Here is a 17,229-nt window from a genome sequence, read left to right as displayed (position 1 = left end):
TTAAAGGTGCTATCTTTCAGATTCAATGTTAAACAGAGGGACTAACTGTCCTCTGCAGTGGATGTAAAAAAACTTAACATTATTTTGATGAAGAGCAAGGGAGTTATCCCTGGTATCCAGGCCAATATTCCTTAATCAGAATCACAAAATCAGATTACCTGGTCTTTATCGCGTTACTGTTTAAAGAGATTTGCTGTGCATACGTTAGCCTCTGTATTTCCTACATTAAAACAGTGAATACATTACAAAAATACTTAAAATGGCTGTGATCATGAAAGGCATTTCCTTTTTTCAGCTATGATGTTGTTCAAGCTGGTATTTGACAAGTCACCAGTATCATCTTCAGAACGTAACTAGAATGCAAAGCATTCATCTCTGCGAAGTTCCACCAAGAATTTGTGTATTGAGAGGTTCATACTGTGTTCTAATAACTGTGCCACAGAAAAGATGTACGTACAGTACAGAGGATGCAGCGATGTGCAGATAGAAAAGTAAAGCAAATGAGCTAGAAAAAAAACCGAAGAAGCTTATGTGTTACATTCTGGGGGAAAGGAAGGCATCTCATTCTTAAGTGATGATTATATATAGAAGTGAATTTAGTACTATATTAGTGCAAGTCAGGCTAGTGGGTTCAGATGAAATACATTTACATCAGCAAAAAGTAAAATTAAATAAATATTAGGAAGAATTAGGAGCATTCAAAATGCAGTTGAATACAAGGTTGGAAGTTGAGAGTACCAGAAGGATGAGCTCTGATGGGTAAGGTGATTGATTAGTTTTTTGCCCTTGAGTGTTCTTGTGTTTGTACATTCTGTTCTTTAGTGGTTCATAGAGTATATGCACTGCCCACTTTTGGAACTGAACCATTTAGGACAACTAGTCCAGGATAAATTTCCTCCTTAATTAGCTTACCTCCACCAGGATGGCAGTACAGTGCTAAAATTGGCTTTGATGTACCTGGGCTAAGGGGCAAAGGGCAAGAAGCTGCCATGTTTTCCTTTGATCATCCAGTGAGTCCTGAACGGACAAATGCATGAGTTAGGTGCCGTTGTAATGTTTTCTGTGGTTGAATATATTCTCAATCTAGTTCATTAACCTGCAGGCAGTTACTGGTTATATGGTGAAAGCAATATTTTTACTTTAAAGTCTTTAGGAAAGGAGGTAGAGTTTAATAGAATGAACAGTACAGGTGGTCTCTGAAGTCTTAAAAGCAAATCATTTCTGCGTTTCACACCTCCTTAAGGCTATGCCCTTTTCTAAGATAACTATACTTTTCAATATCACCTGTGGTGTAAGCCCTTTTTACATCAGGATGCACATCCAGAACCAAGGGATGGTAGTTTCCGCTCGCTGAGTCAGCTGATCAAAGGTGAGGCCGTCTGATGTAATATCTAGGTGAGTTTCTTTCCTGTTTGGAAAGAATGAAAATGGAAAACAGCTAACAAGCTTAGAAAGAGAAAATAGAAAAGAAATATTCAGATACATAGTCCTTAGTCTTTTAAAAATTCCCTTTCAAAGTTACTTGATGAGAAGCAGCTTTTATATCTCACAGGGGATGAATGATCACAGTCAAAATGGCCTGGTTGCGTGTATTGATAAGGCTAGATGGATCTTTTGTGGTGTTTGCCCATGATACCAATCTGGTGCTATGTGGCCTCCTCCTCCATTCTTGAGATTATTCTGCAGGAATCTTCACTGCATTGAATGAGCAACTTTTGCCTCATGCTTTTGTTATGTTCATATACATGTTGAGTACAACATGTTTCAGCGATATCATAACAGGTCAGACTGAACTGGAACTATTATACTTATCAGAACCAAACAAAATCAGATTAATTACAAATTTGCAGACCTTTTTATTTTGTCCAGAGGCCTTGTCTATCCAGCAGAAGCTGGTTGCTACAAACATTACATTTTTCAGCCTAAACCATATTTAGTTGTGAAGACTGGTTATCAATATAGGCTGAGTACTTGCAATAACAGGTTTAACCCTGTGACTGCCTGTCTGTCATTTTCAGAGCTTTTTGTCCAATAGAGACTAGTATTTATTTTAGATTCTCAAGTATGGATAATTGGAATTTTCCAAAAGACATTGAGAAATCTGAACAATTATTTGCAAGACGAAACTTTCCAGATGATTGAAAAGAAGGCTGTTTTATATTTCTGAATCTAATGGGTAAAATGCAAACGTTTTAAGTAATTTTTCTCAAAGGATATTATAATTGAAGACCCATGACAACAGTTTCATTAATTTGATATAATTCTACACTGAAGCTAACAATGATTCTGCCCAGTTGCATATCTTGTGCCTTGTTTAGGGCAGCACACTGCCTCAACTTAGCAAACATGAATCATCGTGCATAAATCAGTCACAGTTCCTTTTCATGATCTACTGAAAACATGCATTGTTGGTTCCTTGGCATCCAGTAGTAATCAGTTGTGGAAAGCATTTTTATAGACAATATCAAGGCTACTGTCTTCACTGAAACATGAACTTGGTAAAATGGTATTCTCCCCATCCCCCAATATTGCTTTCATAAAAGATGTTTTGATGGGGCATCTTTAGCTAATTAGATGATGTGGCTCTGCATTCCTACTGTACAACCGTTGTGCCAAGAGGGACCGGGTGTAAGATCTTCGGCTACAGTGTGATAAAGAAGGAAAGTAGAATGATAATTCCAATACCAGTAAGTATTATAAAGGTTATAGCGTGTAATATGTTTAGCCTATGAAATTGGAAGTATGGGAATTCCTTCGACTGTTCCCACTGTGGATTGTGAATTCAATGAGGAAAGCTCATCAAGGGCTGGAATCCTTATGAGCAAAGGTGTCTTATAAAATGTATGTGTGCCATCCATATTAAGCAAACATTTTTATATATCATGCCAGTTCTATCTGGGTATAACACGTGATAGCTGTTTCAGCCTTTCCAATTCACTACAGAGTCAACACAGTACTATGCTGGACCTGATTTACAAATCCCTCAATGATTAAGATTCCCCTTTTCGTAGCTGTGAAGGTTATTAGACCATTAAGTCTCTATGCAGCAAGATCCTTCCAGACGATCAAAGGGGACATTTGCAGATAAGCCAGTTTACCTTTTATGAATTAAATGATTGCTGCCATGTTTGCTCAGACAATTACTTTATTGCTTTCTCAGTGGAAAGGAGATGGCAAGTGGAGGAAGGCAGGCTCCGTGAGAAGTCTAGGAAGTTCTGAATGGAATCCAGTTGACCATCAGATCCCGCTTCATGCCTGTGCACACATGAATGGACGTAAATAATATTCCATGAATATTCAGATAGTTTCTAACCATAAGGATGTGATGAGACTGTCCACATTCCTTGAGCTACTGCTGTACATTGGAACACTAAAACAATTATTCTGTTCTTGGACTACCAGTTTATTATTCTGAATTCGGCCAGCTTTTCCAATCATTAACATTGGCTACATGCGTAATTTTGCCAACTGACAAAGAGCAGGGGAATGATAATGCCTGCAGTCACACATTTTTCCTTGATGCTGAAACATTTCCACTAATCTTGCTCCTTCTCAGACTCTTCTAGCTCTCTTAAGGTAGATATCAGTTTTGTTTCTTTTCTCTGTACTGCCTGCATATTAGTGACTTTTTATCCACTTCCTTTTAAAATTAGATATCATTGCAGCACTGCATGACCTGATGATGATGATTCAGGAAGTGATAAGTATTGTAGCGTATTACACTATGGGCAATATTTTGCTGTCAAAATGATAGCACTGCTAATGGTGCTTGGTTTTGTTTATGTACAAATATTACAGTAACTTCAGATGAGGGTGAATCTGCAATTATACACAAAACGATAAGATACGTGGTAGTCCACCATTTGTTTTGTAAAGGTGGGGCATTTTGCTGCATGGTTTCCTCATGCTTGTGTATTGAATTATCTAAAATTGCTCTATATGCTGTGATGAGAGATGTATTAATTTGTTGAGGTATTATGTTGATATCCTGTCAAGGTAAAGAAAGGTGTATGTCCAGGGTTAATTACTCAGGGAGAAGGTTACTAGAGACAGTTTGGCCGTGAGGGCTAAGAGATGAAAGGTTGAAGGTGTTGATTGATGCATATGTAATGGGAGGTTTTGGTGCGTTTGAGTTATGGGTAAACAGTTCGGATTCAAAATTTGCATAAGTAGGAAACTTGTTTCTTTTGAGCTGTTGCACTTCAAAGTGAGTTGAGAAGTTACCAGGAATGTTTGCATTACGGAGTTTTCATGAGTAAATGGGAAGATGCATTAAAATTTACTGGCCTGAAAGTAGAGGAGAAATAGAAGAGATGAAAAATGTTTATGTTTGGAGAAGCTGAGTTCAAAGAGGGGTTTGAGAATAATGAAAGGATAAAAAGGTAGATAAGGAAGGATGTTTAACTTGAGTTGGTGTGTCTGCGGGAGAAAGCCCTGATACCGTCTTCTTTATCTGTTGGTTGCTGTGAAAGTTTGAAATTGGAGGCAGCCCCCCAGTGTTAAGCCAGAAGAGTCTTTGTGTTTGAAAAACAGTTTGTTTCGGAACCTTGTTTTGGAATTCCACGTCAGAATGGAAAATGTCTGAGAGAAATGTCCTAGGGTAGGATTTTATGGCCTCGCTCAAGCGAGACTGGAAATTCTCGCCCGAGGTCAACGAACATTTCCATGGTGGGCAGAGCAGTAGAATGCCAGTACTTGAGTTGGGTAATATAACTGGACTTTTGTGGTTAAAAATCTATAAGGGGTTGTTGCTAAGTAGGCAGTTTACTCATGAACTTTTGACCAAGCAGTTTTTTTTTGCGGAATTGTAAGTCCTTCCTTGTCTCTTGGTTCCCACAAATGCCTCTTTATAGATAATACTCAAAAGACAAACTGTTTCCAAGTCTGCACTGGTGATAAAATAATTTGAAGCCACGTGAAGAAATTGCAGTTGTGCACCTGTGTTCTTCTGATGTACTCTGGCTTCAGGTGAGATAACATCCCATCAATGTGAACTCCAAAAAAAAACCCAATAACCCTCTCGCTTTTTCTAAGGTCAGGTTGTGCAGGAAAATGAGGCTGTAGCATATACCAGCCTGGAGCTAGGGCAGTGAATGTTATCAGAAAAGTGATGGGAAGGTTCTTTCTGGCCTGCTGTATCCTGTCCAAAAAACATTCCCAGCCAAGTCCAACTCAGAGCCAGTTGTAATTAATTTTGCCCCCACTCCCTCAGATCCATTCGAAATGTCTTTTTCCACCCCATAGAATATGTTTTTTTTGATAACTTATTAATGACTCTTCATTTACGATCAAATGGTCACAAGCTGAATTTATTTCTAACTTATTCAATGCTGCTAAATCCATATTTGTTCCATGAAATACATTCATTTAGGGGCATTCTCGTTTGTAAACAACCCAATATATAAGGACTTCACTGTTTATATCTTGTCAAAGCGCCAGTTCTGTTCTGTGGGCGTGCAGCAATGTGTAAGTTTAAAGGTTTTAATTGGAAGTACAAACCCACTGACATCTTTAAAAGGATAATTTTTGGAAATTAAACTTAAGATTGTAAATAGTACAATCCCATTTTTGATCACCATTTACTGATTTCTACAGGGAGAGTTTGGACTATCCTACATTGTTACACTACTGTCTATTTCCCACTCCAGGTGGACATTATAAATGTTTATCTGCTATAAAAATAATAAATGAATATATGGAAGTATTCCATTAAAGTTCCCATTAAAATCCATTGAGATATAAGAATGCATAGCCTTCCCTTCATTTTGCTGCTGGTATGAAAGCAAACTTTCCCCTATGTTCCACATAATGATTACAGTTATATAATTGACTTTTTTGAAATCAATTTTGGCTGCATAAGCTTCAAAGGAGTTTTTGATATCCAGTTACATTAATGAAGTCACATGTACATGTTTTTAACAAGAAAATCGTGTGCTATCTTCTCTGAATAGCCCTACTAAGTAAACATATGTGACTGGAGACAAAATTGAACAATTGCTGCACTACTTCTTTTTGTATTCTTTTACAGTTTGAAATGGAAATCCAGCGAATCTCCGAAGCCCATGAGAACTTGATGAAGTCCACGACCAAACGAGAGACTCTGGATAAAGCCATGAGGAATAAATTGGAAGGAGAAATAAGAAGGCTGCATGACTTCAACAGGGACCTCAGAGGTAATACTTCAAGGGGGGAAACAAACAACTTCAAACCCAGTGCTTTGGACTTCTCAAGTTCTCCCTAGACTGGAAGCAACAGAGTTAACATTTCAGGTTAATTACTTTTCACCAGAATGGAAGAAAATAGAAATGTAAGAAATTTTAAGTCACTGGGCTAGGGGTCTATGATGGGGAGAGGAAGGTAGGCTAACCAACAAAAGATTTCTTGACATAAGTGCCAAAGAGAATGGAAACAGGTATCACAAAACAAGCCGGAACCCATTATTTAAGAAAGGATGGAGGGAGAAATATAAAGTCACCATAGCCCCAGTTGGCCATAAGCTGCAGCCCCCTTTGAAGGAAAGAGCTGACTGGTAGTGATTTAACCTATCACCACACCTCGGGTGAGGGGAAAAGTTGAGAAGATGGGGCTAACCTCAGCCTGTATGGGAATTGAAATGCACTGTTGGCAAGGATGGGGGAAAAAATAGGGAACTATGGACCTGTTAGTCTGACATCAGCAGTCAGGGAAATGCTAGACAACTGGAAACTTGAGAAATAATGGTAGGATCCGGCAGAAAAAATATGCTTTATGAAAGAGAAATCATATTTAACAGATCATATTTGAAATAAAACTAACTGAGTGGATAGCACCTTCCAAGCCCATGACCACTAGCATCTGGAAGACTAAGGGAAGCAGATGCATGGAAGCTCACCATCAGGAAGTTACCCTCCGTGTCACACACCTTAACTTGGAAATACATCACCCCATTCCTTCATCATCACTGGGTCAAAATTCTGGAATTCCCTGACAGCACTCTAGGTGTACTACACCAAATGACAGCAGTGGTTTGAGAAGGCAGGTCACCACCACCTTCTGAAGGGCAACTAAGGAATGGGCAATAAATATTGGCCTAGTCACAACACTCACATCCCATGAATGAATGAATAAATATTTGTAAAAATATGGGGGAACCAATGTATGAAGTGTATTTGGATTTTCAGAAGCTTTCAATAAGGCCCTACAAGAGGTTAGTAAACAAAATTGGAACACATGAGATACTCATATGGATTGGCTAACTGACAGAAAACAAGCCTAAGATAAATGGGTCTTTCTCAGGTTGGCAGGCTGTGACTAATGGGACACCACAAGAAACGGTGCTTAGGTATCATCTCTTCACAATCAATCTGTCGATGATTTGGATAAGGGAACCAAATGTAATATTTCCAAGTTTGCCAATTACACAAAACTGTGTGGGAATGTGAGTTGTGAGGAGGATGCAAAATGACTTAAAAGGATTTAGACAGGTGTGGGAATGGGCAAGAACAAGACAAATTGAGTATAATGTGAAAAATGTGAAGTTATCCACTTTCATAGGTAAAACAAATGCAAAGTATTTCGTATGAGATTGGGAAATGTTAACTGTCCAAAGGGTGTCCTTGTTCACATGTCACTGAAAGCTAACATATGCAGGAATTAGGAAGGCAAAAGGCCTTTATTGCAAGAGGATTTAAATAAAGAAGTAAAGATGGCTTACTGCAATTATATTGCAGTATACTGCAATTACTGAGTGCATACCTGAAGTATTATGTGCAGCTTAGGTCACTTAGCTAAGGTAGGATATAAGGGGATGCAACAAAGCTCCTCCAGACTGATCCCTGGGTTTACACTCTGAGAAAAGATTGAAGAAACAGTGTCTGTATTCTCTATAATTTTGAAGAATGAGAGATAATCGCATTGAAGTGTACAATTCTTTTTATAAGGTTCAACAGAGTAGAAGCAGGAAGGATGTTTCTCCTGACCAGAGTGGTTTTGAACCTGGGGATTTAGATTAAGGGGTAGTCTATGGTAGGATTGAGACAATGAGGAATTTTTATGGAATCTTTGGCATTCTGTACCTCTTAGGGATGTGGAAGCTCAAGACAGATGGATAGATTACTAGATAGGAAAGACATCCAGGGAAATGGGGATAGTGCAGTGAAAATGGTGTTGAGGTAGAAGGTCAGTCATGATCTAGTTGAATGACGGAGCGGGTTCAATGGGCCAAGTGGTCTGCTCCTCCCATTTGTTCCGTCTTTCAAAGATACTCATTGCTCGATCGAGGGATTCAGCTTGGGAAGCAGGAGGTCCCTGAAAACCACCCACATGTCCTTGCCGTTGACCTCTTCCTGTCCTGCAAACCCCATCCAGCCCCCACACACCTGAGTGCACACTTTTTTGCTCATGAGTTCTTGTTTGTTGGGTAAAGCAAGGAAATGAGCTTTAAAAGGGTTAGGGCCTTAAGATTTAGAAAGGTTAAGACTCCTTGCATGCCACTTGACAATGTTGCAGCTTAGTAATAGATTCCGCTATAAGCATTGAATGTCTTGAGGTTGTAGCAATCCACTGTACGTTATCATCTCATCTTCCTTTACCAACCTGTTTTCAGTTGCTAGCATCCTACTTCTCCATCTCTCTCTGCCCATCATTGTGTTTCTTAATGGTGGTTGCGCCCCTCTCCAGGTACTGATTTTTGTTATAAGGAGAAAAAAAACATTAGAAATGACAGCTTATTGGCGACTGTGCTTTCATCCAGTTTCCCTGTATCCATACTATGGAAATATTGCTCTCAGGTGCAGGTTGCCTTCAACCACCTCGCATTTTGAGTTGGGCAATATGGTGGGAAAGAGATGTGGATGTGCTTCTTGAGAATATAAAGTTTTAAGCCCTTCTGGTCAATTATATTGAGGGGATGGTGAATATGGAGTAGTCATGCCTATCGGTTTTACAGGATTTTTCTTCATTTCTGCTATGCGTAGGGGATGGAACAATATCCTGTTGACGTCTTGTCCATTTGCAGCACAAAAATGCCTTCCACATTGTTCTCGAGACCTAACAACCTCATCTGACAGAAATAATTCTGATTTATGTCACCTGAGGAAAGCAACTTCAAAACCTTGTGAAGAATGCTATCCGCCTACTCTTTAGTGTCCCCCCCCAACATTTACAGCCATGTTTCTTCTTGGTGGTAGCAAACAATTTCTGGGTACTTCAGTTAGCCTCGTGCTTCTTCTCATTACTATTTGTCTAATTGTTGCATCCCATAAGGAGCCTTTAAAACTGTACATTATTTAATTCCTGGATCTACCACAAGCCTATCTCAATTCTACCTCAATTCCAGAAATTCCTTCATTCCTACATGCAAGCATCAGCCTTTCAGCAATGTTATGGGCCAGTATGATGGTTAAAGAGGAGGGGTTGAGTTTTAAAATGGATGCTTGATTAAGACAGGTGATCACGAAGAAAAAATAAGTTGAGTTCTTCAGCCAGGACTACCAGATAAGCAGCAGAGTTGACAATAACGCCCTACCTGAGATGGATGGCACGTTAAAAATCCCTGCAGTCTGCTCAAGTTAGTTACGTTGCCCTGTCTGAATAAATCAGCCAGGATCTGGAATATAGTTGTGGAGGAGGCAGGAAGTCCACTGCCGTTGCAGCACAGAAGTAACCTATCCCATTTTATATTGTGATAAATGAATGGTCAGATGTTGGCATCTCCATAATATGGGAATCCTGCCCTACTGTCATATTGTGCATTGCAGTTTGTGACTAACTGTTCACCTACAACGGATATTTAAATTGGATTTTACAACGTACAGTTGCTGACACTGGGAAACACTTGTATTGTCAAATATGAGCAAATGGTTACCTTTTTACCCAGCATGAACTCTAGTATTCAAATAACATAACTGTAAACAGATTTTAGTCCCATAAGTCATTTTTATTCAACCTTTTAATGAGTACAGGGATGTGACAGATTAGATATCAAACTATATTAATGTATCTACTTTGTGTTAGACTGACAGGAGAAATATTTCCTATAGTCTAAGAAGTTCAATTTATATTGTGTCATATTCCACATATTTCACTTCCCACAGCACTCTTGCATTGAAATTTGGAGTACTGCATACAGACTTGGTCTCCTTATTTATGGAAAGATGTAAATGCTTTAAGCACAGCTCAGAGAATGTTTACTAGACTATTACTGGGAGTGAATGCATTGCCTTATGAGGAAAGGTTAGACAGGCTAGGCTTATATCCACTGGTGTTTAGAAGAGTAAGAGATGAGTTGATTGAAACCTCTTAAGATCCTGAGAGGTTTTCACAGACTGAATGCAGAGAGGATGTTTCTACTTGTGGGAGAATCTAGGGGTCATGGTTTAAAAATAAAGGGTCACTCATTTAAGACTGAGATGGGGAGAATTGTTTTCTCTGAGGGTTGTGAGCCTTTGGAACTCTCTTCCTCAAAAGACAGTGGAAGCAGTGTCTTTGAGTATTTTTAAGCCAAGCTAGATGGATTCTTGGTTAACAAGGGGGTGAAAGGCTATGCAGGGTAGGCAGAAATGTGGAATTAGAGGTTACAATTAGATTATTGAAGGGTGGAGCAGGCTTGAGGGGCCAAGTGGCCTACCCCTCTCCTAAATTGTGTGTATGTTTATCTGTTTGAATTGGAGGGTTGTGGGTTCAAGCCTAACTCAAGGAATTTGAGTGCATAATCAAATCTGGCATTTCAGTTCAGTACTGAGGGAGTTTAGCACTATCTGAGGTGCCATCTTTTGGATGAGATGATAAATTGAACCTTGTTTTCCCCCTCTGCTGAGGGTAAAGGTCCCATGACACTTTTGCAAACAGACCAGGAGGGTTCTGCCGGTGTCATGACTAAGTCATCCCTCAATCAACACCATCTAAAACTTTATTTGGTTATGACCACTTTTCTGTTTGTGGGATTTTGCTAGGTATAAATTGACTGCTGTCTTTCCTATATCAAAACTGTGACTACACTAATCTATGCTCTGAGACATCCTGAAGCCGTGAAAGGTACTTTGTCTCAGTCTGTCTTTCACATATGTCGCCAAGAATAGGCAACATGGAAACAAAACTCTAGCCTCTTGGTAAAATATTGATAAGGAGTTATTATCTGAAATTTAGCTTGAAAATCATTAGTCACTTGGATATTTTTGGATGTTGCATTGACAATCTGTAACAGTACTATTTGGAAGTTTTAGGACAGGTAAAACCACTTGTGTAAAACAATGCTGAATTTGGTTCACCTAGGTCACCTTATTATGTAACATCTTAGCATAAATTATATTTTAATGTATTCGAAGTAAGAGGATTTCCTCTTTCTTGTAGATCGTTTGGAGACTGCCAACAAGCAGCTGGCCAGCAAGGAGTATGATAGTACTGAAGATAGCTTGACAACAGAGGGCCATTATACAATACAGAGTGAGTACTACAGATGACAATTCCTGGAACAAGTGTTGTGAAATAAGAGGGTGCCGATGTTATGTACAATAAAACAAAATTAAATTTAAAAATTATGAAAATCTGCTTTCGTTGCAGAAAATGATGGCCATTGGTACGGTGGACTTCTATTAACTCAGAAAAGTGATTGATTGCTTTTTTTAAGCTGAGTTGGGTAGTGTTTTCCTCTCTATTTGTAACAATATTGTAGGGTTAAGTGGAGAGGCTGAACTGTTTGTTTCACAGCAACTTTTTTTTAAGAGAGGACAAGTAATCCAGCATTTCCCTGAACGAAAATATAAAGTTAAAATTCAGTCACTGCATTTCCAGAAGTTATTCATTCTTTCCCTTAATCAAATTCAAGTTCCTTCTATTTTTCTCCTCTCACAGTATTTTTCTTCTCATTTCCGACTCGTTATGTCTGAATGTATCTTTTTTTTCTGATTGGAATGGAAGGACTTTGAATTCCTTTGAAGTTATTTTAATAATCTGCCTAATTTCTCTCTAGCCTCAGCAGGATGCCAAGTTATTTATGCTGCCCAGATTGATGCAACTTTTGCAGTAAACAATTCTAAGGCAATGCCATTTTTGGCAATCTGCATTAGATCTTGTATTGTGTGCAAGTCAAGTCTTTAGAATAGTGTAGTCAGCTGACCAGAAGTGATCTGGCGCATGTGATTTTGATGGAAGCACAATGGTTTTCAGCCTACATATTTAGAGCCAAAGAATTAAAGGACCCAAGAGATAAGCAATGATCCTTAGGCAGCAACTTTCAAACAGTATTCCTAGGAATACCACCAATTGGAAATTCCCCTCCAAGATATTCACCATCCTGACTTGAAAATATATCACTATCCCTTCACTGCCAATGGGTCAAAATCCTGGAACTCCCTCCCCAGTGTAGAAGATAGGAGCAGGAGGAGGCACACTCTCAGCATTGTGAGTGTATCGATACCACACAGACTGCCGCAATTCAAGAAAGCAGTTCACCACCACCTTTTCAAGGACAATTAGAATGGGCGGTGAATGCTGCCTAGCCAGTGAAGCTCACATCACTTGAATGAATAAAAACAAATCATTTTGAAATGAGGGAAAATGAACACCTCCAGTCCCCTGACTGCCTGTCACCAAGGCCAACAGCAGGAATTTCCAATTCTCTATCAAGGTGTTGGGATGGTGCTCTGCCAGAGAAGAGATTCTATTTATTTCAAAGGCACTATAAAAAGAAGGCCATATAGGCCACTCCCAGTGCAATATTGATGGATGGCCATAGACTGGGGCTTCGTTCTTTTTCAGCTAGAAATATTGTCCCTCTCTGAGCAGTGCCTTTAGATATCTTTTTTCAAAAAAGAAACTATTCCAGTGGTTTCACAGCAAACTTACGTCATTGTATTCATGGCCAGCAGGGTTTTTACAGAAGTTCATTTGAAGCTGTTCAGAGAATGCAAGTCCCTCACTTCCTTTTTAGGGATGTAACCTGCTTGGCTTCTAACTGATTTACAAGTTCTGCTCTGTCGCTTAACGTGAGCGATTGCAGTGTTTTCCATTACAAAGTGTGAAATTGCAGCAAAGTTAAAGGAATCGGATGCTTCAAATATTTTGCAGTGACTTACAATCATCTTATCCCTAGTTCATGAAAGTGTTATATTTTATTAATTTTATTCCTCAAAACTTCTAGCCCTTTATTCTTGCAACCAACATAGGAAAAAGGACATTGAAATTGCATAACACATTTCACAACAGCATATAATCTCTAAATATGGGTACAGATATTCTACGTCCTCTATTTTCAGAAGAATATCCCAGAAATGGCCAGAACTAGGGTGCCAGCAGAACTATATTGTAACCAATTTTCCAATCCCGCTCACTGTGCTACTTGTCAATAGCAGGCAGTAAACGGGAAGAAACTTTAGCCCTGTATGTCTTCTAGGTTGTGGCTTCAACTGGACACAGCAACATTTATTTTTAAAGCAGAAAGTGCATCTGGACTCACATTTATATCTTTCCACATTAAAGGGCCAGTTGAGTCTTTCCAGTTTACAGATTTAATTGTATAACCATCCATAGCAGAAACTCGAGAACTGATAACCATGTCATGAATGGGGAGCAGCAAAAATTTGCTTTTACAACTGATAACACATTCTTAAGGCATGGAGCAGTAAACACATTTTATAAATACTTTTCATCAGTTGTAGTAATGTCCCTAATTTCTGTCTTACCATTTTAATTTTTTACGCAGCAGAACTATTAGTGAACACACACATCTGTAAGAATTGCTTTGCACTGATAGTATACTGCTCAGATGTCTCATTTAATGTTTTCTGAAATCCACAGGTACTTTTTTGTTTTCCAACATGGATTGCTTTGCTATTGGATTTTTTTTCCCCTGATATCAAGTGATTAGAAACCTGATACAAGGTGTCAGGAGGAGAAACTTTGCATAAAAATACTCCACATTGAAAGGAAGCTGTAGTGTTGACTGCAGCTAATTAAAAATAAACAACATATTATGACACTACATTATGGTCTAGCCTAGACTCAGTTTACACCTTGAACCAAACATAGAACGTGATGTAATGTCACATATGTTTAAAAATAAATCAGATGCAACCATGCCAAATTAAGATTTTTCTTTAATTTGAACTTTTTTGTTTCCCTATGAAACTGGCAGAGTAGGAATTTATTGACCAAACATTTAGGACTTTTGAATATGAACAGTAAATCTGCCATTAGACCTGACTATGCTGAGTGAAGTAAGAATCTTGCAGTGTGTGATGGCAGCTTTACTTCCATAACTAAATGGGCAGAAATAGTGTGTCCAATTCTATATTAGCACATTCCCTTGAATTAAGTTTGGATGGAGCGCGTGTTGGGCATGCCAACAGCAGCTGCATTGCCGGTTAAAGATCTACAGTTTCTCGCTGGATTACCCATGCCAGGAGTTTTGCATACTTTAAATAAACACAGCACATAGTGAGCTTCAAGCATCACACTCTAACCTGGACCACGAGAAATACCATTCGTTGCTGTTTGAAGATGCTCTGGTGTGGCAGCTTGCCAACTCTGTTTTCCTACCCTGTCTGTTGGCCTTTCTCTGAACCTGCTTCCTTTATGGAAACAAAGATGGCCAGAAACCTGAATGCAATTGTCAGCAAATCCAAATCTGGGTTTGGGGGATTTCCTATTGCAAATTAAATAAAAAAGAACTCAAGCTGCTTGCATTGAAAGAGGAAAGTGGGACAAAAACTACAAATCAGAGGGCATAAGAGGGGTGAGGATGGCCTAGTGGTGATGTTGCTAGACTATTAACCCAGAAACTCAGCTAATGTTCTGGAGACCGGGATTCGAATCTGCTATGGCAGATAGTGGAATTTGAATTCATAAAAAAAAATCTGGAATTAAGAGTCTACTGATAACCATTGTCGATTGTCGGAAAAACCCATCTTGCTCACTAACGTCCGTTAGGGAAGGAAATCTGCTGTCCTTACCTAGTCTGGCCTACATGTGACTCCAGAGCCACAGTAATGTGGTTAATTCTTAACTTCCTTCCAAGGGCAACTAGGGATTGGCAATAAATGTTGGCCAGCCAGCGTTGCCCATGTCCCACAAATAAATTAAATTGCCATTCCCCTTGGGCTGCAGTGTCAGATGGATATAGAGCAGAGAAAGCTCACAAGAGGGAGAAGGGCTCTCCGCAGGAGGCCTTATCTACTCAAGGTTTTCAGGGTACGTTTCCACCTCCATCGAAGTCAGGAGATGTATGTTTGCTGGCAGTGATTTACCAAGGACATGATCTCAGAACCATGCCACTCTCGTGTAACCAGACCAGCAATTTTAGATCATTATAGTCAGTGGCTGTTAAAGTGGCCATGCCCATGAATTTTTACATCAGTTTTACACCCGTCACACTGAAACAGCTGATGTTGCCAACATATCTCAAAGATGTTGTTACACCTGGCAAGATACAAAGGTCCTGTTTGCTGGGAGAGGAGACTTCATTGTTTTTGTTCCAAATAGAGAGGGAAACAGGAGAAGTGGGCACATACCTTTACCAGGATTTTAGATTTCCCCATGGTGCAGGGAGCAATTGATTACATGCATGTGGCCTCATAGGTGCCACATCCCAATGAGGAGAAATTCTGAAATCACAAGGTACTATGCATTCAACATGTAGTGGGTGTACAACCAAATCCAGACCATCATGTTGGTGAAGGTTCATCATCCTGGCAGCAGTCACAATGCTTTCATCCTGTGTCAGAGTGCAGTTCCAGGAATCTTCTAGAAACTACATCAAAGTAGCTACTCAGCAACAATTAGCTGCTTGATAACCCCCCCCCACATAATGACAGTGCTCATAAAATAAGAGCTGTGTGTCGATGAGGATAGTCGATAAGCAGACCATTGCAGTGTTGAAGCAGTGCTTCTGCTGCCCAGTTCATTTGGGAGCCTTAGTAAACTCAGCAATATATTGAAGGACAGATTGTTGGACAGTTGCGACAACCCCTTAAGCACTGGTATCTGCAGCCATGACAGCAGTAGCCTGAGCTTGCACTAAACCGAGCACAGATCTTGTGACTTGAGTCAGAGACTGAGCACTGATCCTTTGAGTAGTGTTTGCTTGTGCTGCATTGTAAAGTGACAATTGGATGCTACATTACAGTTGGGTCCACAAATATTCTCAAGGAGTTGTTCATCATTTTCCCTGGAAAGGATAGGCTCCAAGTTCTGCTTGAACTCTGTGCTAAGTTGGAAGCAGAATTCTCCATGTTCCTTAAGAGGAACAAGAGGCATTTTGACAAGCCTGCCAATGCACAAAGCATTTCAGTGTACATGCCTATCAACATTCTCCTGTATACTGAGTCCTGTAGTCACCCTCCCATGAACTGCCACGTGTGTTATCCTTTCCCCTATTTTCTTAAAGTTTAAAGTGTCACAAGTAGGCTTACATTAACTCTGCAATGAAGTTGGTGGCAGTGCTCTTGTGCCTGATGACTCACTACAATTCTATGCTTTCCCCCCAAAGTTAGAGCAGTGCCAGTAATAGAGATGGTTTCTGTGAGAGCCAGATCAAGTGATGGTATTTTTTCCTCAGGCATTTATTCTCCCTCTCAGCCTTCAGCCTGGGGCATCTTTTCTTGACCATCTGAAAACATAGTGCATAATTAAACTTTTTATGGCACTGCAGCTTATCCTCGGTGCCTGACTGGCATTGACCACCAGGGCCACTCCTCCCACTGCCTTCTGATCAATTGTCTGGAGGTACTCCTGACTCCCTTAGGGAAGGGAATCTATCCCCTGGGGTCCACCTCCTGCACCAGCAACTCCAGCACAACATCAGAAAACTGAGGAGTGGGCTCTCTTGCGTGTTGTACCATTTGAGGTCCTTCCTCAAGGTCTTCTAATGTGGTCCACATGGTTTCACCCTGCTGCATCCAAAATACATTTTGATTTTAAGTGCCAATGCCACAATCAGGAAGTGATCAGCAGCACCAAGTTTTGCGTTGCCTGCATTATTTTGATCAGGCCAAGGCCAATCCCTTCTCAGGATTCTCAACACAATTTTGGGAGCTGTCCAATTTAACCCCTTTAAGCTGTTAGAATATTTCTTTGATTTACCACATTGCTTTGGGTGGTGCTAGTCTTTTGATTCCCAAGCAATCTCCATCTTTCCAGATTTTTCCACTGAAAGTGATGGCAGACGTTGAATCACCTGCCCATGTGTGGGCAAATAGATCTAAAGTAGAGTTAGGGGGAAGCAATGGCCTATCAGTATTATCACTAGACTATTAA

The 17,229-nt window shown here is 39.8% G+C and overlaps 1 protein-coding gene across 8 annotated transcripts in view; it reads left to right on the top strand.

The window, feature by feature from the left end:
* Positions 1-17,229, top strand: part of amotl1 (angiomotin like 1) — a 127,718-nt gene that overhangs the window by 71,654 nt on the left and 38,835 nt on the right. For all 8 annotated transcript variants that reach the window (XM_080196984.1, XM_080196983.1, XM_080196978.1 and 5 more), the window contains 2 exons: positions 6,029-6,173; positions 11,329-11,421. In XM_080196984.1, coding sequence (XP_080053110.1) covers positions 6,029-6,173; positions 11,329-11,421 — 238 coding nt within the window. The remainder of the gene's footprint in view (positions 1-6,028; positions 6,174-11,328; positions 11,422-17,229) is intronic.

The sequence above is a fragment of the Carcharhinus amblyrhynchos genome, chromosome 10 (assembly GCF_965287045.1).
Source record: "Carcharhinus amblyrhynchos chromosome 10, sCarAmb.v2.hapA, whole genome shotgun sequence".
NCBI lineage: Eukaryota > Metazoa > Chordata > Chondrichthyes > Carcharhiniformes > Carcharhinidae > Carcharhinus > Carcharhinus amblyrhynchos.
The sequence above is the reverse complement of the archived record's forward strand: the minus strand, read 5'-3'. Positions and strand labels throughout refer to the sequence as shown.